A 22,133-nucleotide genomic window follows, 5' to 3' on the forward strand; every position below is an offset into this window, starting at 1 on the left:
TTTCAATTTAAACAGCACTATGACATAATTGCATCATTGCGCATCAAAGAAACAATTCAATTAAAAAACATTGTCAAGCAGTGAAGTGCAGAGTGACATGAACTTTTTGAGGCATAACCCAAACCCTTTACCACTTACCTAATAAGTCAGTCAGAGGCGCTTATTGTCGGTATCAGCCAGGGTGCATGAGTCTTTCCCCGTTTCAATGCGCTAGACCTCTGGGAGATGGAATGCTGAGGCGGAGCGCAACACCTACCATCAGCTCCCAGTACTTACGGTACGGCGTAGCCTACGACATGCCGTGCTCCTCATACGCAGAGTTGGGGGTGCCTAGGTTCGAACCCATGACCTAGCGGTCGAAAGGCGAGTGCAGTACCGACTGAGCTACCCGGACACAAACCTTTTTTAACCTAAACAATTATTGCATGTTCTGTTTATTTGATTTGACACATTTTATGAGGCAACAGGCATAATTTGGTGACCAATATGCTCTTTACCTCCCAAATGTGTGAATCAGAATGACTTAATTATATATTTGATACCCTGAAGAAGGCAGTTGCATCTGCCGAAACGATGGTTCCTACTCTGCGTCCTAATAAATAATCGGCACTTAGGCTATCAGTGTGTGCGGCCAATCTGTCTTTTTAAGACTTATCTTTTTAGATGTTTCTGCCGTGAGCTGGCACCACTATTAAGACTGGTGTGCATTTAGCATCCTCCTGGTTCATTATATAGTTTGTCATCATTCCCAATATTCTGGTTATTAGCCAGTACATGTTAAAACAAATTTGTAAAATAGGGTTACATCCTTTTGATATACAAATACATAATTAACTTTTCTGATAAAGTTCTTGCAGAATGGTATACTGGGTCAGATGGGAAGGGAGTGACCTTAGTAATTCATTTTCAATGAGGTGGGCGATTTGGGACACGTGGAGAAGTTCAGAGAGGCAAGCGGGTGTGGTTCCGTGAAATTCTCACCCGCGTACTTGTTTAAAGCACATGCCCACGGGCAGCAATAGCTCGGTTTTTTTCCACTCTACGTGCCTGCGAGAAAGGCAGCATCACTTGCTCCCCGTCTGAAACAGACTGTTGTTTGCACTTCCAAGTGAATAAAACATACAAAGCTGTTTCTTCTGTTCTTTTATTTTACAATTGTTGTTAGGCATATAACAAACACATACTAAATGACCAACTAAGAGGATGTCATTTTGCATTTCTTCAATCTCAAGATCTTTACCTTAGTTGTCATTTTAGGCCAAAATTAAGATGAAAACATACACATTGTGTGTATACAAATATACATCAATAAGAACATACAGTGGATGCTGCTGAAGCAAACCTCAGCCATTCATGCAGTCAAACTTGAGTTTTTGATTTGCCGTGGTGCCTACTGAGGGATGTGATGTGAGACCTGCAGGAATAAAGTCCATTGTGAGACAGCTATCTTCGTCCGTTTTCAACCACTCAGCTCTCATCTGCCTCTAGGTTGATGTTGTTGCCAAACTTCGCATAGAGCTGCACCTTCAGGTCATTTAAAACTTGCTGTATTGCAGCTACTTGTCCTTCAAAGGTCTTGACTTCCTTCTCCAGTGCTTCCTATAGATAAAAGAATTCCGTAAATTATTGGGAGGTGGGGCAGAGCCTAGCGAGTCCAAAAATAATTTTGCTGTCAGAATATCCTGTGTATTTTGTGGGTACAGGCATTAGTTTCGACATACTATTGGTCCGTCTGTCATTAGACCGACAACCTACCTCAAACCCTAACCTAACCATAACTGCAAGCAAGGGAGCAGCGCATGTCCTACCGTTGGTGTGTCGGATCTGTGTGTGCATCGCATCCCCATTTTGTTCAATAAAAGGATAATACTGAATATTTCTTCAGTGTTGCTAATTCTTTAACTTGAAAACATACTTACATATGCTGTCTAAGTAGGCTAATGTTAACCCGTCTTTCTACATACTGTACTGTAAATCAACATGATGCCTTGTCAGAATACTATATGACAGCACGCTGTCAATGAGGAATAGAGATAACATGAATTAATTGTGAATGTTGAACGATGTGAATGTTGAAATAATAGTCTGCTAGTTAAATCCTTGAATGCAACGTGACGTTAATGGAATTGCTGTCACACCAGTCCGAAAAATTGGTTTAAATTTTTGTTCTCTTGTCCTGAATACAATTGGCATTGACTAATTGTGTGTGGCTACGCTTTGAAGTTTTAATAGATTTTTCTGCACTGCACTGCCCAATAGAATACTATAAATTGACACAATGTTACACATTTATGTCTATGCATGTCACGGATTCTCAACCAATAGTCCACAGACTACTACTGGTCCATCGTATAATTAGGTCTGCAGGTTGTCCATGGGAAAACATTTTAAAATGGAAATAAAATACTTTGTTAAATGTGGACTCATAAGTCCATAAAAAACATTTGAATTAATAAGCGTGGGGGGAAAGGTTTGGAAATTAAAAAATTGTTGCACGATACTATGCGGCGGTAGTATACTATACACAACAAATTATATCAAGCCCTTATCGTTATTATTGACCTGAAATATGCTAGTGATCCAGAGCTCAGGATCTATTCTTACCTCACGGTTACCATAATTCTGTTCTTACTTCATCCAACCTTCCATATTAAACTCATTTTCTATTAATTGATATACTGATTGTATGAGCGCACGCAATATATATTTCCTAATAATGATGACTGAACCGGGCTGGGTGCACTTCCCCTTCTTGCGATTCAAACTCCCTTTTTCTGAAGAATTTCTTCACCTCCAACTTCCAAGTAAATTAGAACATTGAGGACTCATCATAGGTCACCAGGTCATTTAGTTTCTCAGGAAAAAGAATATGTAAAAATAAAAGACAGTCTTCACTTTCCTACAGTATGTTTCTAAATGCATAAGGGGACCACATGCAACCATGGACCACCATTTGAAAACCCCTGCTCTAATATATAACTTTAATTAAACTTTATCTAACACAATCATTCTTAGACTTAGCTTCGGGTGGATCTATCGATGATCATGAACACTATCGGGGCCCCGAGTAAAAAGGTGGGTGAAGCTATGTGTTTTCTGGATGTCTCCTCAATCAGACGCTGAAAAACTGCAGATGCTGAGATGTATGCATGCAACACAGACGCACCTTCGCAGCTTCTAGCATCTCTTGTGTTTCTTCCTGGGTGTGACTAATGAAGACATCGCCAATTTGATAAGGGATTAACAAAGAGTCATCATCAAACATCATGAGGTCATCACTTGCATCCTGTAAATTCTGCAGAGATTTCTGAAAAGAGATATTAATTAATATTATATCTTCATTCATATCTTTATCACAAAGGTAAAGGTTGTAAAAAGCACCAACAAGGATAATAAAATGATCTTGACACGTTACACATATTGATGCTATTCTCATTGGATTTCACATAAAATTACTCCACAATACCACTGTTACAACTGTGGTCATTACATAAAATGTCCAATTACGAAACTTTGACATCAAAATTAAAAATTCTAAATCAAATTCATCATATTAAAAAATAACAATTTCCCATACATGTCAGACGAGAACAGTTTACTTATTCCAGCTTAATCCTCTCAACACAAATCTCTTTACTTACTTTCTTTGCTTCTATTTCATCTTTCAGTTCTGTCATTCGACTTGTGTTCCTTGCGAATTTGTTGATCTTCTGTTGGTCTTCAAACGTCACATTGACATCTTCAACCTGTCAGTAAGATTTACTTTTAAGCCATTGCAATTCTGGACAATAGACTTAACTATATACCTCGTAGTACGACACATTTAAGAATTGTACCCAACATAGGGACGCCAGGGGGTTAATGTGTTTAAGGCATTCCTGTTTATTCATTTTATGTGGCGGGTAGCATAACATATCTGCTGGAATATACACAAGTTCACCTAGCTTTGGATCAAGACTATTATAGATCTGTACGTATTTCATTTAATCGAGTCCGACTTTTACTTTCGTATCTATGATATGCAAATGGTAAAATTGATAAAACACATGAGGCTCCAGTCCCTAGTCTCTAACAAAAAATACTTTGACCAGGCTGTTAGCCTGAGCTAACACTGGAGTGGCATGCACGAAGGTGTGGCCACGTTTAAAATACATCAGTCGCAAAACTAGCAAAATACAAATGCACATTTTGCCTTTTGAACAATGTGAACTAGAAGAGCAATGAAAGCATCCGCAAAATAGTAAAAAGTAATATCGTGTTCAAATGTTTTACTTACTATAGTTGTCTTCATTGTCATGGTGGCTGCCATCTTGGCTTCTTCCTCACAGTTCCTCAGCTGCAGGAAGGCAAATCTCATCCAACAGAACAGTTTAGTTTCTACTGCCACCTAGCGGATTAGATTAATGCATATTGTTACTGCAGATAAAAGCATATTCTTTTGTTATTTTGTGGGGGGGAAAGTCCATTATGGCTGATGAATGATTGATTCATAATCCAAAAAGAAGAAAGCATGCACGACTCCAACTTGTCTCAATCTCATAGAACATTTTACTGGGTGCACGGTCAGGAATCACTTTAGAAGAAGGAGAATATCAGCTAGCACTCACGGAATAGGCACTTTATTATTTCATCTTTAAATAGGATTGGTATGCTGCACAAGCAGCAACACAACAAACGCGTTTCGGCCAACGGCCTTCGTCAGTGTTGTATATGATAGATATACAGTACAACACTGACGAAGGCCGTTGGCCGAAACGTGTTTGTTGTGTTGCTGCTTGTGCAGCATACCCATCCTATTTAAAGATGAAACAATAAAGTGCCTATTCTGTGAGTGCTGGTATTCTCCTGATTCATAATCCATTGAAAAGGAAATTTGAATCAAATTGGAGTTATAGGACCCTTATGAGACCCTTACACTGTCACTGACCCACATGGCGCTTTGGGTCAGGGTCAGTGTTGGTCAAGGAATATTTGGTCAATTTACTCAAGGGCAGACTATTAAGGATGTCATTAAGCATCCAATAACTCAAACATGTGATATAATCAACCGGAACTTCAGCTCTGCAAATATTTCTACAGCAAACAGGACTACACCCAAGTTCAAATATTTACTGAATGTATCGACAAAGCTAGGGAGAAGAAGATGCACAGCAACACAATATACACTAGAGTGACAACAGAATCTGTGTTTTCAGACAATTTTCTGAAAAGGATATACACCCCTAATCCAAACTAGAACTAGAATTGAGTGGAAAGTAAGCCTGGTGACACGATGTTAAGTGGAAAGAGGTTGTTTGAGGTCTCCTAGCTGTGTCAAGCACCACCACCATGTCTTGCCCAAAATCAAAAGTTCATAGTACAACTAGGGGAATCCAACTCCCACCTCAACATGCAGGCTATAGGATACAATGGGGCATTGTGTTCATGGATTCCAAGCTCCATAATAAAAACACTGCTCATTCTTTATTTTCTTTTTTCTTCTTCTTGTGAGTTCTATTATTTCAAATCACCGGACAAGGTAATTCAAGTATCAAAGACTAAAAACCATCATGCCTTCCTTTAGGATTTCTAAAAAAAATAAATTGGAGCTCTCTGTTGGAACTGTTACTCCCACGACCCAATTCCGGATAAACGGTTGAAGTTGAATGAATGGATGGATGGATGGATGGATGGATGAATGGAATTGATTATGCAGATACGTTGGTATGCAGATCTGAGTAGAATTTCCCTGAATTCTGCTGATTGGGCCTAAAAGTAACACTAATATGAATTCAACATATTTATGTATTGTTAATAACAATACATAAACAACATGGAACCGAAATAGGGAACTGTTAGGAAACGGAATCGATAGGCAGAACCGGAACCGGTATCGGTATATCAGACTCACAAATATCCGATAACGATACCCATCCCTTCCCTAATAAATTGTTATTGTCTGTGTATTAATTAAAGAGCTTTTATTGGTATATTTAACATGACTTTGACTTTGTTCACTGAACGTCTTTCAGATATGATAGGTATAGGCCAATATGTATTTGAAAGTAATTGAGAGACAACTATCTTTGCCTTGATGTATTGTAATAGTAAATGCCCAAACAAATGTTTCATCAAATACATAAAAGACTTAAAATGGAATGGAAACAGAATAAGATGAGATCATCTAGTCTAGACCGTTATAGAGGATATGCGCGGGTGACATCATCATCATACCTGGAGGTTAAGCGGGAAAGCCTACTGAGTGGCAAAAATGACTTTCTGGCCTTGACAGCCCGTACATCCAAACAGAAAAGTCCTATCTGATTGCATTAAACAACGTTAAACGATGTTAAACTCACTTTGCCACTCGATTTACCACTCACTTTATGCATGCGCATCCCCTCTATTGATCCCCATGGGATACATTCTGGTAATGTAGTATATTGTAATGTAGTAATCATGAAACACAGGATAGGTAAGAGTAGAGAGATAGTAAGATAAAATTTAAAAAAAGAATATGTTTAAATATAGCCTGACCCTAGACATCTGCACTTGCTCCGACTGATTAACAGTCAATGGCTCAGTAGGTAGAGCAGCTGCTTGGGCTTCAGAAGGTGTCCTTGAGCAAGACATTGAAACCCTGACTGCTCCTGATGAGCAGGTTGGTGCCTTATATATGTGAGTGAATGTGAACCATTTTGGATAAAGGCATGCTATACAAATGCATCAAACATATGTATAGTCTATTAATAAGTAGTGTATCACCAGTTAATGTAGTATGCATGAATATATCCATATTGCATATGAACCTATTACCATTGGAGATGAGATTGTATATGTGTATGACCTTCATCATTGGGTATACAGTCTATCAACAGTGAGTACAATGACTATACAGTATTTCAGTCTACTTTATATACAAACCAAATCCAAATATGATCAATAATGTCCAATAATAAATAGTCACAAACCAATGAATCATATTATCATGCTTAGACTTTATCCAGAAATGGCCTATAATTTCCATACTCACAAAAACAATTGCAGTGCATTCATTCACCAGTTGCTAGGAAATGTGCCAGGCCAAACAACAAATGACTCACCTGAGCTTTGGATATCCTTTATTCACATCCTGTTTCTTCTTGGCAAAACTGTGCTGTACTGCCTTGTGCCTTATCATATTTTACTTGGTTGGACTATAAACTAATCAGAACCACATGGGGTTATTTTTTATTTTATTTTGTTAGAGTTACTTGAGAGTATAGTGAATAAATCACTGGCATGTACTGTACTTTGATAGTGTTTTAATTTGGTAGGCGAAATAGAGGAATAAAATTACTACAGTATTTGATTACTGAAGGCCCCACCCACTTTTGAAAACATTCTGCTCTACATATACAGTGAGCATGTTGCTTTACAAGAGATTTGAATATGATAGTCTCTTGTCACCTTTTCATCAGGAGTTGTTTGATTAACGGAGGGCACACAAGGTAAGACATTGGTTATAGTATGAATCCTAATGTAGCTTACTCAATGGATACATATCAATGGGCATATCTGTACAACAATTACTTATTTTTGTTTTCTATTTATTGAAGGGAATACATCAATAACAAAAGGAACCAGTTCTGCTCATTTTTGTAGTCTCTGCTGGAACAAATATGGGTAACGAGCAATCCAGCAATGAATATCCGGTAAAATTACTCAAATAACATATTCATATTTTGTTTGAAATCTTGAAATGGATGTATGGTATTCACCATATGTATTAATTACATGCAAAAACAAAAAAAGGCAGGTTCAAATTCCACCGAAGTGGAAAAAAGCGGCACTCCAAAATAAAGGATGCAACACTGGCTAATGCAGATACACATTTTTATTGCGAATGTTTGACTCGTTTCGGCCTCAGCCTTCCTCAAAGCAGATTTTAAAAAAGTACATCCTTTATTTTGGAGTGCTGCTTTTTCCACTTCGATGGTATTTGAACCTAGTTGTATTTATAGCTGAGCACCCTCTGCCTAAACAAAAAGGCATCCAGAGGAAGCGCACCTGCTCTGGATGCTGATTTGGGTCTTTTTTTGCTCATGTAGTATGCACCTTAACCACTTGGCTATCAGGATTCCCCATGGCGATTTAACTGTACTGTAAATTAACTGTAGAGCATTGAGTAACATTTCTCTTTAATCGCAGGAAGAGAAAAGTCTTGGGAAACATGCAAATGGCGGGGTGAATGGTCTTATTATAAACATCCAATCCAATGGCTTCGATGGTAAGCATCTAGTTCTCTACTACCATATAACAATAGCACACTAAAACATGACAGTAATATGAAGACATACAGTAAATACTCTCAACAGAATTCAATATAGAATGTGAGAATGCAGGTCTTTGTCTTAGCAGGGTAAAAAATAATTTCTCCTTTGCCAGCAATTGTTAACAACTTTCAACCAGGTATCCCTCTTTTGGACATGTCACTATTGTCAGAAATAGTAAATTTCCATTTTTGCTGCGCAACACAATTGTTTGATGAATTATGAAATATGCCTTGAGTTTTTAAGAACCCAACATTGCCTGTCTGTGGTCACTTATGATAGAAAATAAGTATCATTGGCCTATGAATCAAGGCTGGTGGGACTCATGTTAAACTTAGACTTTATTAAAGGTGTCAGTTTTTTGTTGGTTTCTTATAAAATCAAGATAACAAAACATTTTCCTTGCAGCATAAGTAGACTGAACAAGCCTTTGCGACCAAAGAATCAGCCAGACAGGATCACAATGAAACTCTTTTTGTGATATGACCATATACAGTATAAACTATAAAGTGAGCATTTTAAGGCAGAGAGAACTAACATTTCCAAACAGCTGACTCCCATTGGCATTGGCTGAACTTGCATCTTAAAATGTAAGGCGTTGTCTCAGATATGTCTAAGGTAGCTGTTTGATCTGTCATGTGTACAGTAGTTTGTTGCCTTTGATTAACAATTTCACTGCTGGGCTCACAGTGGCTCTTAGGGTTTATCTAAGACATAATATTGATCTCAGACTTTTGCAACTTGCGTCACTCTTTACAGAACAGGCTAGCCCATGTTTGTTTCTTGCAATGAGGTTAACAACAACTGGAAAAAATGATTTGTCAGTGACGCTGTTATACAAATACTGTAGGGAACTCCTTTAGCAAATTAGAGTGCTTTTTGTCTCCACCAGGCCGAAGGCATGGTGAGAGAGTATGTTTTGCACTCCGTCCGTGTGTGTGTCCGTCCGTGTGTGTGTCCGTGTGTCCTTCCGTCCGTCCGTTACCAGCTAATCTCCGGCACCGTTAACCCGGTCGATGCCAAACTTTGCACACACACTCCCTAGATGCCAACGATGAACCTCTGCCCCGCATTTTCCAGAACGGCCTGTTATAGCGCCACCATGAGGCAGCTTTTCACATTTGTTACCTAAAACTGCACCGATCTGCGTGAAACGTTGCATGCACACTCCCTAGAGGCCAAGGACAAACCTTTGACCTGCATTTTCCGCATCTGCCTTTTATAGCGCCACCAGGAGGCCGACTTTTGTAAAACACATTTTTGGATATTACTCCTCCAGATTCTGTCCAAAAATCTCACAAATCGTTACACAGTATCTCTATGGTCATGTGCTCAAGTCGGATCTGTCCGATATTTCATATTCCACCCTAATTGGCTATAATTGCCTTTCACAGTTTGCAAGATTGCCCCGTTTTGAACAAAAGCCTCAAATCATGAACACAGCATGCAATTTACGTGAAATCTTTCACACATTTTCTTACTAGGCTGAGGAATATATCCCACCCTTTTCACATTGGCCTGTTATAGCGCCACCAACAGGTTGATTTTTGCAAAACAGGTTGATTGGAACAAAATGCCTCAAATCATCCAATTGCCATACAAGGCAAACATGTTTATATTACTACTAAACATTTTGCCAAACATCTCACACAGTCCTATCCTCCTGGTGGAGACCTGTGCCCAGAAGGGCACTTTTTCTAGTTTGTTACTTTTTTCTCTTTTAGGTTTTAACCAACAGCATATTGCAGGAATTACATTATACAAATTAAAATGTTTTAGTTTGTAAGCTATAAGCATGATCAATTTCTCATTTGCAGTCACGAGCAACACAATTGGTACACAACAGAATTGTGAGCCTCCCTCATTAATCTCCAACAAAGAATCAAATGAGGGTGACTGTGTGATTACTGAACCAGAGAGCCAGATTGCTGACGGTCAAGTCATTTCTGCGAGTCCTGATTCCACTGATCAGAAGAACACTGAACAAGACTCCCAGGATTCTGAATCTCACGTCGCCTCTGAAAACCACAAATCTACAGCTCAAGAGGATGAGTCTCGAGAAAAGAAAGTGAAAAAAGTTAAATTCTTTGGCAACATTTTCAAAAAGACAAAGCCTCCATCTGGAGAGTGTGATGTTGAACAAGATGAGAGCTCAACTGTAGATCAGACAGATGCAGGTGCTCCAGTCACTGATTCACAGTTTGTGAGTATTAACTGTGTATGTGTGTGTGTGTGTGTGTGTGTGTGTGTGTGTGTGTGTGTGTGTGTGTGTGTGTGTGTGTGTGTGTGTGTGTGTGTGTGCGTGCGTGCGTGCGTGCGTGCGTGCGTGCGTGCGTGCGTGCGTGGGTGGGTGGGTGGGTGGGTGTGTGTGGACTGTGGACTGGGTGGGTGGGTGTTGGGGAGACAAATCAGCAGCAATCTTCTTGGCAGTAGGCTATGGAAAACACTCTCCAAATATTTTGCCAATTTGTTAATGTAGCAGGGCTATATGAAATGACTACACCATCACATAGGAGTGAGGGATCCTACAAACACATTAACCATATAGCAAAATACCAAAATCCCTGAATGCATGTGGTTAAGGACCTGGAGGCTCTGGCACTTGGAAGTACAGAAGATAAATTATAAACAGTTGACTAACATTGTCCCCATGTCAAAAACCCTTAAAACCCATTCCCTACCCTTTACTGACTCTGGCAGCGTCCAGCACAGCAGCTAGCGCCCCTCACAACATCACACCTTCCGAACTCTGTAAATGGAATGGAATAGAATATAAAATGCCACTAATTAGAATATATCCCCCATATAATCTAAATTAATTATCAATTTGTTCGAGGTTAAATGTTATGCTGGTTTTGGCATTTAGATTTTTACTTACTTTCATCAGTGGAGCTTACCATAATTGTGATGAGAGCTTTATTTGACGAAATAAACAAAATGGTCCCATTGTAAATGTAACATACTCGCCTATATACTTTCCATATTTAACTTTGGGATTTCAGGTGGGAATATAATTTCAATTAAACCCTATCCAAATGGTGAACATCAACACTGCTGTTTTAAAGTAGAATCTAGAAAGAATTAGCTTCCTTTTTTTAAATGGCTATTGGCTACAATCAGGTTTGACTGGTTCTTAATTCTAAAGATGTTCTCCATCACCATAAAGTAAGGTATTTCATTTTCCTGACATTTCTCATAGCATAACTCTCAGACATTGCTGAATATCAATGAGTGTGGGGGGTAACGCAGACATTAATAAAAGGGTGATTGTTGACAATGCCCCGAGTAGGCAGAGGCATGGTTGGAATTGTGCACCCATCTCAATGCTGCGATTAACAGACTCACTGCTTGCATATCAGCTCCACAGCTCCACCACATTCTCAAAGGCATATTCTTTGTGGCTGTGTATAGGAGACTGCGGACATAAAGCAAGACGCAGAAACATTTACGGAACCAGAAAGTGTGTCTCTAGACCCTAGTCCAGAGGAAGGAGAAACTCAAGATACTGGCAAAGAAAACAATCAACTTGTGGAAAACGAAGAGGAAAGTCACACAGAAGAGAATCCAGTTATGAACTTCTTCAAAACACTAGTAAGTTAGCTATATTTAAAGCAAATTCTGTGGTTGTGTGGCTACAAATAATTTATACTTTATAATACATAATATTTATCTAATAGAATTGGGCAGTTAATGTTTCAAACTGTTTCAAACTGATAGTTTGAAAAATAGTTTGAACACTCAATGCAGTACATTACTTATTTTTATCCATTTTGTGGCTAAATCATTTAGATCAGTCAGAAAGCTGAATGGTCAATGAGAAAATAAAGGTATTAATGTTATTAACTGATCATATATTAAATGTATGATTCTATCATTACTTGATTAAGGTTTGATTAAGTTGGGGTAGACACAAATTGGGAGTCAAAGATGCCGAAATAAACGACAGGACATATCAGTGTGGGTTCTGTCTCTAAACAGTGTCTTAAGTCAATGATTGGGGTTATTCTTTGTGGTGGTACGTACTGTATGAGAACTTGGGGGAAATGAAAGCATCCATTAAAAAATCTGTGTGGTGACAGAGCCTGATGGAAAGTGCACAACAAACAGCTATTGTTTTGTCCTCTTCATCATGCCTTCCTTTGGAATCATTCTTCTTTAAAGACCATAGCCCCCCAGCCCCATGCTAATCAAATCTTTGAACATGCGGGAATGTGGTGGCCTTTTGTTTAGGCCATAGTGTGAGCTCACAAGGGAGGACTGTGCGATTGGAAGTTGAGATGTGTGAAGATAGAGCGAGGGAAGGCCTACGCCATCTCCAGTGCACAATGGTTGTCACAATGACAGCGCATGTACTGTATGTGCTCTATCAGGGACCTCAGTGTGCACTTTGTAACTAGCTTGTCATACAGTATGTCCACATTACTGAATGGCTTCTTTTTCATCAATAAAATCATTTCTCTGTTGCTACAGCAGACATATCTTAATTATTGTTATTCATTTAAGCTTTCATCTTAACTGATAGGTATAGTTCCAACAATACAATACTCATTAGTGCTTACATGAAAGTAAATTTTTTTTTCATGCTAACTTTAAGAATTAAATACATAGACCATTCATTGTGCTTCCTTCATTACGCAGGTGAAACCTACTAAGACACCCAAAACAGAAACAACCACTCCTGATGCTACAAAAGATCAGGTGAACATGTGCTGCACAACACATCAGAATATGAGAACATACTAAATGCTTCATGTTTTTTTTTTTTTGCCAATGTCAATTTGTGTTGCTTCAGAAAGCTTCAGATTCTCTCTTGACACTTAATTTAACATTCAATTTGCCATATTTTCTTTTTAAAGCTATACACCAAATGATACAAAGTCTCTCTCAATCTGCATCATTATTTATTAAAAGACAGTTTTATATTATTGATAGATAATATATGTTACTAAATAATATAGACATTTTATTATTGTTTGTTAATTCCTTTCAGCTTCTCCAAAACATAATTATTAGATGGAACACAATGGGGTTTTTTTGTAAATCCACATTGCTCACTCTAATTTTAACTAGCACATCTAACAGCTTCCTTTTCTTGTTACCAAATAGTTGCAGAAGGAGACACAACCAGCAGCAGCTACTACTTCTGTGAGCACATTGCCTGTTAAAGTAGTATAATTTATATTTTGTTTCTCATCATGCTTGCTGTTATGAATTGCACTAAAATTTCAATTTCAATTGCAAAGTTGGCATTTCGATGTGTCTGTCAACAATTTGTCTCAAACCAGATATAGACTGCGCTTAAAGGACCACTTCACCACTTTTCAACCTATCTTCATATAATAGGTCCTCACTAATAATCGTGATAAAATGGCACGATTTTTTTCATCATCATCATTAGGCAGATTATTTTTTAAACAAGATTTCTTTACAAAATTGTTTAGATTTTCATTATCGTGAGAACGATGGCTTCCATTTTCGCATTGCAACTTTTCAGGACAAGAAAGTCTGCAGATTTTATTAGCTTGTATTGCCCATCGATGATGTCACTGGAAGACGGTTTCTGAACTGCCCACAGATGAGACACAGACTGAGTAGAAAAAAATTGCGCCATATTTTTCATGATTATTAGTGAGGACCTATTATATGAAGATAGGTTGAAAAGTGGTGAAGTGGTCCTTTAACTGTAGTCCCGGGTTTCCAGAAGGTGGTACTCCTGTTCCGGTTTAGTTTCCCAGCTTTGTTTGATTGACTCATAACTCAATATGGATTGACTCTACAGCAGATTTGTACAGGATATGTGACTCAATATTAAGTCGATAAAGATGCAACATCGAGTGTGGCATGTGCCAAGAGTAATGCAAATACTAGAGCAATTAATACACACAAGTTCAAACATTTTCAACTCAAATGAGATGAACAAATCCAATGCAGGACCCTGGATGTGGCCATTTTGGCAACAAAATAAATAGCATACAGTGTGAATGCAACATAGGGACGCATTTCCCACCATTCAAGTGACGTGATTATGTTTTGCACAATACTTATCTGATGTACGGTATAGCCAATGTTGGTTGGTTCAAAAACTTGGTTCAAACCATAGATATGTCTATGGTTCAAACCATAGATATATATAAACTCTAGATAGCTCACCCGCGCTGTTGGCCAATGGAGAGCGACGTCGTTACGTGGCGGCCATCTTACCTCGGGACACATAACATTGTGTCTATGGGGCATGTACTCTTAAATGACCATAACTTGCTCAATTTTCAACCGATTTTCAAACGGTTTGGTTTGTTATAAACGTCAGAGACGTCCGCATACGTATATGATTTTATACGACGTTCATATAAAAAACATAAATTAAGCAGATAAGCGTCCTGAATCATAGCCACGTTGACAACGTTTGTAATAAACCAACCCGTTTGTAAATCCGTCAAGATTTGAGCGAGTTATGACTGTTTCTGTTTGAGCTGCCATTGAACATACTGTACTGTAGCCCCGAAGTAAGATGGCTGCCGGGTGAACGACGTCAGAAACTCCGCCTTGAGCCATCTAGTGTTTATATATATCTATGGTTCAAACCACATGGTCTGGTTGCATGTAAGGAGCGGCACAGCCTCTAGGGGCCGCTAGCAGGACTTTTAGACTCTTTCTTGGTATACAGTTGTGTATTATGGTAAACCCCCTAACTCTGATTTACTTGCCAATTATGTCAATCTATTCATTCCAAAAGCTTTTTTGTATTTGAATTTTGCAAGAAGATCTGCTTACATGATTACATTATTTGAATGTGAATTGAAGCTATTTTTTAAATAACATTATATGGTAAGGTGCATCCCTATATAACTTTACATAAAAAGTTATAGCATTAAATCATGTGATGATGATCTGCTGTTATTGCCTTTTCAATATAATCTCTCGATTCAATAGACTGCACAAGTAGCCGATCCCCCTGCAGCACCCAAAGGAATGTCTATCCCACCACCACCTCCTCCAGAACCACCAAAGATGGAAATCAAAGGGGAGATAGCTGCCAAACCCGTAATGGCCTCGCCAAAAGCAGAACCAAAAGCTGCTGCGAAGAAATCTGAGGCCTCAAAGGGAACATTTTCTGTGGATACATTGAGTAAATTCTTTCGTCCGAAGGTAAATAAACTATATGTTACTGTCTAATGGGGTGGCTTAATAGAATATTCATATTGAGTCTGATTATAACATAAACATATTGATATGAATTTGAGGCACTGTTAGGTAAAAGATCTAAAGCCAAGGGTGTCTCAGCAAGTGGAGCCAATGTCCCAGCCAAGACTGCATCAGTGGTATAGTAGATTACAATACTATAGACATCTCAAACTAACAGGCTGTGGCTCATCCTGTAAAATCATTTAATCTGACTGCAAAAAACGGATTTATGATGGCAGAGACACTACATACAGTCGCTGCTGTCTCCCTTTTGCAAGATAATGGTCATTACTTTTCTTAATTCATTTCATTATGGACTATCTGAAGTTAGCAGCGTTGTATCGCGTTGTCTACCAGCTTGCTCTCATTTTACAGTCAATCACCATTTTCTGCACCTTACCATTATTATATATTACCATTAATAGATCAACCATACCATACCATACCATACCATACCATACCATACCATACCATACCATACCATACCATACCATACCATACCATACTGTACCGTACCATACCATACCATACCATACCATACATAAGATAAATGACATGTGTGTTTTCTTGTCATTTATTCATTGTCTTGACAGACATAGACAGACATAGAATAAAAATAAATTTATTTAATTCTCCCATAGGAAGTCGAGGAGGTGCTTCAGCCAGTAGTAGAAGTTCAGGTAAACCAGTGGAAATGTTAATGTTTGTTTGTTTCTTTTTCTTTTCAGGGAATGTTTGCGCAATTGTCTAGTGTAGAGACAATTAGCCTGTGCAGACTTCAAAATTGACTTCCTTTTTTTCCATAGTGTGATTCTTCTCTCTGTAGGCCTCTCTGTGGCTCTTCATCATCAGAGTTATGATCGAAACAAAGGCAAATTCACATCAGCATAACCCCAAATACTTTCAATTAATTTCTTACTTCATCTCACAACCAACTCAATTTCAACTTCAGTTTATTCTCTCTCCATACTAAACAGAGGGTGCAGTTCTTTTGTGTAAGCTTCCCTCAAATTGCTGTTACATTTTAAATGATGAATAAGAATGAGAGTGAACGTAAGAGTAATAATATACATAAACATACATAAAATCTTAAATAATGTATGTGACAGTGTTCCTGGAGTCTCTTTGGAAAATAAAACATAGATATATATTAACTATGCATAAAATGTAAGGGAATGAGAATGTATCTACAGTCGTACACATTTACATCAGATTGTCTTGCCTCATCAGTTACTGAATATGTTATAACTTACTTGCTTAGACTTTTAAATTCCCTGAGATGAAACTCCTCCATCCGCCCTGTCTTGTGCACTCCGATCCAGATTGATGGGTCATCTATTCTATTGATCCACAGTGGCCTTGTGGTTAGTGTCCGCCCTGAAACTGGGAGGTTGGGGGTTCGATCCCCGGCCGGGTCATACCAAAGACTGTAAAAATGGGACTTAATGCCTCCCTGCTTGGCACTCAGCATCAATGGGTTGGATTGGGGGTAAAATCAACTGATGATTCCCGAGCGTGGCACACGCTGCGGCTCACCGCTCCAAGAGATGGGTCAAATGCGGAGAACAAATTTCACTGCGGTAACGTGTGTGACTAATCGTACGACTTTGACTTTATTCTACGCCCTAGACGACCCAGTGCGTCCGAAGCTTCTGGCCCTTAGACTCTCGGGGGCAAAAGCTTCGGACGCAATGGAATATATTGTAACCTGTTTCATACAGTACATTTTCTCCCCTGCAGACAGTTGAGGTACCAATGTCAGTTTTTTAAGTGCAGGCAAAATTTACAGGAACACTCAGAACATCCAGATTTACAAGATTTTATATTTTGATGGCCCTTGATGGCCTATTGAAAGAACTCTAACTTCAAACTTAAATTCTTTCCATGGGATGACGTAAATCCTTATTGTGTTACTGCCAAACAAACAATTTCCTTCGCTCAAGTTGTAAGTAAACAAAAAGTTACTCATTTCATTTCATTCATCCCACTCATCTCACCTCATCTCACATTCTCCCACAGCCAGTGGAGGCGGCAAAGCCAGTTGAGGAGGCAGCAGAGCTACTTGTAGAAATTCTGGTAAATAGGCGGAGAATGTTCACTCTTCGAATCTTTCAGTCTTTTCAAACAATTGTTGCTCAATCTTTTGACTTGAAGGCCAAATTTCCTGATACAGAATACTACAAAATAATAATAAAAAATCTCTCAGTGGTATATAGATCTCCTTCTGTTCATGAGATTCGTCATTTTAGTTAACGCAAACTATGCAATATTCCCAACATCATAACACACCTATATTTATTGGCTTAATAGCCTACTTCTCAACCCTTACTGTATTTAAGTCTGATTTGAACTGAAAATGAATTGATTTAGTAAAATGATATGGTGGTCAAACTATAATTTTAGGTTTCACCCACATACCGTTGTACCATTTCTAATTCTGCTTAATTTGAATTGAATTAATTTGAATGAAAGTGATTTTGCTGTCCTTCAGACAACTGAGGAGGAGACACTTCCAGATGTAGATGTTCAGGTAAATCAGCAAAGGACAATCTTAAAATCTTCCGTTATAATATCGAAACATTCTACCTCTTCTTAAGAAAGACTTTTCATTTTTCTGGTTTCTGTGTGGATCTGACATTTCTCTTACACAGATCTTTCTGCTTCTCCTATCTGGTGCTGGTGTCTTTCCTGCTCGACGTTATTTCCTCTTTGTCTTTTGCAGGTGGCAGTTCTGCTTCACAGTGCCCATTTTGAACTGCCATTAACACTATAAATAATGAATTCTATAATGATTCCTCTTTTGATGTGCTCATAAAGAAAGCAGATGCCTCTAAAGCCAGCACTCTGGAGGCTGCTGCAAAGCCAGAGGTGGCGCCCACAGTTCAGGAGGACAAGAAAACCCCCTCAAAACCATCTGCCTTCCTTTCCTTTTTCAAACCAAAGGTAGGAATTGATTTGTTTAAACTCCATCCACCCATAATGTGTGATCTCTATATGAGTGAACTATAATTTTCCAAAGAAGTGAGAGTAACAGAGTGATGTGAATTTGAGGTACTGTTAAACCAAATGGCCTCAAAAGTCAGCGCAGCTTCTACCAGTGGAGTTCAGCTGCTCAGGAAAACTACTGGAGTGGTAAATATGGAATAATTGCCGCCCAATCAGAGTGACATTTTTTAACAAGAGTGATTTTCTGAGCTCATGCTGGTATTGTTTTTTGGACTTCATTATGCGCTCTAAAACAACTGTTTTGTGTGAAGTCTTTTCAAACCTCTGTTATTTGTGATACTCACAACTAGATGCACAGCAATGCTTTATTTGTCATTGCTTATAGAATAACTAAGAAATTATGTTGACTGTTTTCCTAACAGCAGTTAATGCGTCACACTGTCCAACTAAGCTTTTTAAACAGAGCAAATTTGATGACAAAACTGGGTATGCTAGATTAGTTGTAAGACTAATCAATTTGTCATTTGTAATGTTGCTCTAAATATAATTACTTAAATTTGTTATTTTCTACCACAACTCTGTCAGGCTGCTGAGCCAAAGAAGAAAGACACTCCACCCCCTCCGGTGGCAGCAGAAGCGGCACAGACAGCCAAGGAGGACCCTAAAGCAGCCCCCAAGTCACCAGAGGCTCCTGCGGATAAGTCAGGGCCTTCCCAGGGTGGAGATGAATCAGCAAATGTCCCGAAAAAATTGGAGAAGAGGAACTCCATCCACGGGTTCTTCAAAAATCTGGTAGGGTGAGCATCTCTTTTATTCACTTTTATTTACTGCTCCGTTCTGTCCTGCCATGAAGAATTATTCATCACTGTGCATACACATATAGCCTATACATTAAAATCCTTTAGCTTAAAGTAGCTGATATGCACAGGGCAACAATTGTGGTATGTCAGTCTGTTGTTCACCTCCAGCTCCACTAGATGGCATAAATAATATATTGCAGTAGTATGAACAAAGCAACTTGAATGTGTACTTTACTGAGTAGAGTACAGAACTGGTTTATCCATAATCACACACATTTACAATTTAGGCATTTAGCAGACGCTCTTAATCCAGAGCGATTTACATTAAGCAAGAACGAAAAGCATGGCAATACATTACATACATAAAAAAGTAGTTATCATGAGTAAGCTAAGAACGTAACAGTGGAATATCTATATAGTGAAACTATGTATATATACTTTATAGTGCTATGTCTACATATAATGCGATTAGTCTACATAAAATGCTATCTAAGTTACATAAATTGAGCCTTTGCATACGCCTGTAAGGCCCCATTTACACTGGCAGACAAATCTAGCCTGAATCAGATCTGTGCCACATCAAGATTGAAATCCGATTGGTTTAAATGGTCACATGACTCATTTAGACAAATGAGATTCCAATCTGGATGTGGCTCAGATCTGATTCAGGCTGGATTTGGCTGCCAGTGTAAATGGGGCCTTAGGTCCTCGGGGCTAGGGCAGGTGCTACGGGCCATGATGGAGTCTGAACAGGTGGGGTTTCACACTACAGCGTAAGATTGGGAGTGCACAGCTGCAGTTCTGATTGTAACATTGTGACAAACAATTTATTTCATTTTGAATCACCATGGTTGAAGTTTTACTGTGTGATGTCACCCAGACAACATTTAATCCAAAATAATAATAATAATAATAATAATACATTTTATTTGTAATACACTTTATATTTGACACAAATCTGAAAGTGCATAAGTGTCTTATGTTGTAACTACCACAGTGGTTATTATGGCTGTCTTTGGAATTCAGATGACAGACCATGAACCAAAAAGTATAAATCTGTCTGGAAGAATCAACTGAAGGGTGGGACAAAATTGCGTTCAGATGAATTGTGTGTGCTGTGAAGCATCCCATTTCACATAATAAATGAGCAAGTAACCCATATACTAAACACCCTTTATGTTTTCTCTTCCATTACAGAGTCAGAAGCGTAACTCCACAGATACCGGAGTCCAAACAGAGCAAGTGACCACTGCACCAGCAGCTGAAAAGGCCAAATGATTTATTTTTTAATTTATACTTCATCATATGATCGTAGTGCTCGTGACACGGATATATAACAAAGTTTTGCCATAAGTTTCCCTGTCCTACCAGCCCCCAGCCCACACCTCCCTCTCCTTCCCACACAACACCCACCCATGCCACCATGAACTATGATTTTTTTTTTAACTATAATTTCCAACAGTTACACAATGGAAAAAGAAGGTTATTTAAAGGGGGAAAGTGCAAGTGAGTACGGTAGTTTAAAGAAACAGGACAAGAGCATTTTGCAGGTGGTTGATTCGATTTGTGTTTTGAAATTGTTTAATCACTTAAACCCTCTATACGTGGAATTGAGTTGCCACTGTACTTGGTGCACTCTTTTTCCCTTATACACCAAATCACTTCTACAAGCTACAATATCTATACAAGCTCACAACACATTGCTATGTGACAGCTTTAGATTTACAATTGTTGGCAAATGTTCCCTCCCAGAATAGGGGTGCTAGGGTTCAAGACAAGTGGTTACTTAATAGCTTCTTGGTTGTGAGGATGTTTAAATATATATTTTTGTCATATATATGTCATGACAAGTACAGTATAGAGAAACCTTTTCTATAGGTGGCTGTTAAATGTGACTTCTCTCTGTGACTATGACTATTTATTAATGCAATAATACAAAGCTTTGCTTTTAGATATTAATCTGTCTGAAGAACATATTGTGGTGATTTTTCTATGGAAACAATAATTACAGAAATATAATATGAACATTCAACAGCAAATATAGCTTCAATATTAGTCATGATGGGTAATACTGATTAAATAGAGAAGCATGTTCATATAAGTATTTGGCTGCACTTTAACTTATAGGTTTTAAGGTTCAATTAGTACAGAATTTCCAATCTTCCCGTGGTGAATCAAAGGCAGTTGAAAACAAACAATTGCATTGCAGATTTCAAAATAGCATAACTTTATGTTTCTTTGCGGTATCTTCTTCCGTAGTCATAAATCACAGCTTACTAACTTTCAATTTGACTGCCATGCTTTGTGTTATAAATGTTGGTTGGCTTGGTTTGTTATTTTAGTCTGCCATATGTGTGATATTAACGTTATGCTTTTTGAGTACATTTCTGTAACATTTTAAAAGACAATAAATACTATTTGTCTCCATGAATATATGAACGGTTGTGTTGCATAACTTGTATATTAAGACATGACTGAACAAGTTTGGCAAACATGCAAAAGGATATATTCTTTTTACATTGCTGGTAAAACATCCTACGAAACATCTCAGAATATAAATCAACCCTGCGACAGCATTTTAGTGAGTAGATTTGAATGTATCTTGTCATATTTTACAGTTATTTTGTCTCTATCAAAGAGGGCATGCATGTCAACTTCATCCGTTTGTGTCAACAGGTGTTAAGTGTATTATTGTTCTTCCAACCTGAGCAACAGGTTGTGAAGTGACTTTGGGCTTACACCGAGATCACATCATCATGCAAATTTCAATTGGGAGTTGTTGCTCTTTGTCCCACGTGCTATGATTACAAGCCGCATAGATTAACAATGTAAAACTAGATAAATGCATCTAGAACTGTGTGCTTCTGCTATGAGAACCTCAAATCTTGTCACCCCCAGTTTACAATATGATTTT

The 22,133-nt window shown here is 38.3% G+C and overlaps 2 protein-coding genes and 1 long non-coding RNA gene across 9 annotated transcripts; 2 read left to right on the forward strand and 1 right to left on the reverse strand.

Annotated features, from left to right (window-relative positions):
- Window positions 1–1,127: 1,127 nt before the first annotated feature.
- Window positions 1,128–4,404, reverse strand: pfdn4 (prefoldin subunit 4). Its single transcript, XM_079523279.1, has 4 exons — window positions 4,277–4,404; window positions 3,642–3,746; window positions 3,167–3,307; window positions 1,128–1,599 (listed from the first exon to the last, which is right to left on the reverse strand). Exons 1-4 carry the CDS (start codon window positions 4,355–4,357, stop codon window positions 1,468–1,470), a joined length of 459 nt encoding a protein of 152 aa, XP_079379405.1. The 5' UTR covers window positions 4,358–4,404; the 3' UTR covers window positions 1,128–1,467.
- Window positions 4,405–7,627: 3,223 nt separating this feature from the next.
- On the forward strand, window positions 7,628–10,489 carry LOC306941245. The gene is made up of 3 exons (XR_013792113.1): window positions 7,628–7,673; window positions 8,170–8,248; window positions 10,109–10,489. It is a non-coding gene; the product is annotated as an uncharacterized lncRNA (long non-coding RNA).
- Window positions 10,490–11,607: 1,118 nt separating this feature from the next.
- bcas1 (brain enriched myelin associated protein 1) lies at window positions 11,608–21,658 on the forward strand. Of its 7 annotated transcripts, none has more exons than XM_079518002.1 (12): window positions 11,608–11,882; window positions 12,930–12,989; window positions 13,398–13,436; window positions 15,222–15,437; window positions 15,533–15,610; window positions 16,115–16,153; window positions 17,493–17,549; window positions 17,965–18,003; window positions 18,291–18,416; window positions 18,525–18,605; window positions 19,005–19,216; window positions 20,417–21,658. In XM_079518002.1, exons 1-12 carry the CDS (start codon window positions 11,862–11,864, stop codon window positions 20,463–20,465), a joined length of 1,017 nt encoding a protein of 338 aa, XP_079374128.1. In that variant the 5' UTR covers window positions 11,608–11,861; the 3' UTR covers window positions 20,466–21,658. The 7 variants fall into 7 exon arrangements, with proteins under 7 accessions (XP_079374128.1, XP_079374127.1, XP_079374131.1 ...); XM_079518001.1 differs by having other exon boundaries at window positions 19,005–19,211; XM_079518005.1 differs by lacking the exon at window positions 18,525–18,605 and having other exon boundaries at window positions 19,005–19,211.
- Window positions 21,659–22,133: the final 475 nt, after the last annotated feature.

The sequence above is a fragment of the Electrona antarctica genome, assembly GCF_951216825.1.
Source record: "Electrona antarctica genome assembly, chromosome: 2".
NCBI lineage: Eukaryota > Metazoa > Chordata > Actinopteri > Myctophiformes > Myctophidae > Electrona > Electrona antarctica.

Bases quoted from the DNA above. Each gene is read 5' to 3' on its own strand.
- bcas1 (XM_079518001.1), top strand. From the start codon at position 11,862: ATGAACTTCTTCAAAACACTA. The intron at 11,883-12,929 runs GTAAGTTAGCTA...TTCATTACGCAG, and splicing joins TGAACTTCTTCAAAACACTA to GTGAAACCTACTAAGACACC. The intron at 15,611-16,114 runs GTATAGTAGATT...ATTCTCCCATAG, and splicing joins CAGCCAAGACTGCATCAGTG to GAAGTCGAGGAGGTGCTTCA.
- pfdn4 (XM_079523279.1), bottom strand. From the start codon at position 4,357: ATGAGATTTGCCTTCCTGCAGCTGAGGAACTGTGAGGAAGAAGCCAAG. The intron at 3,308-3,641 runs GTAAGTAAAGAG...ATCTCTTTTCAG, and splicing joins ATGAAATAGAAGCAAAGAAA to AAATCTCTGCAGAATTTACA. The intron at 1,600-3,166 runs GTGCGTCTGTGT...TTTTATCTATAG, and splicing joins AGATGCTAGAAGCTGCGAAG to GAAGCACTGGAGAAGGAAGT.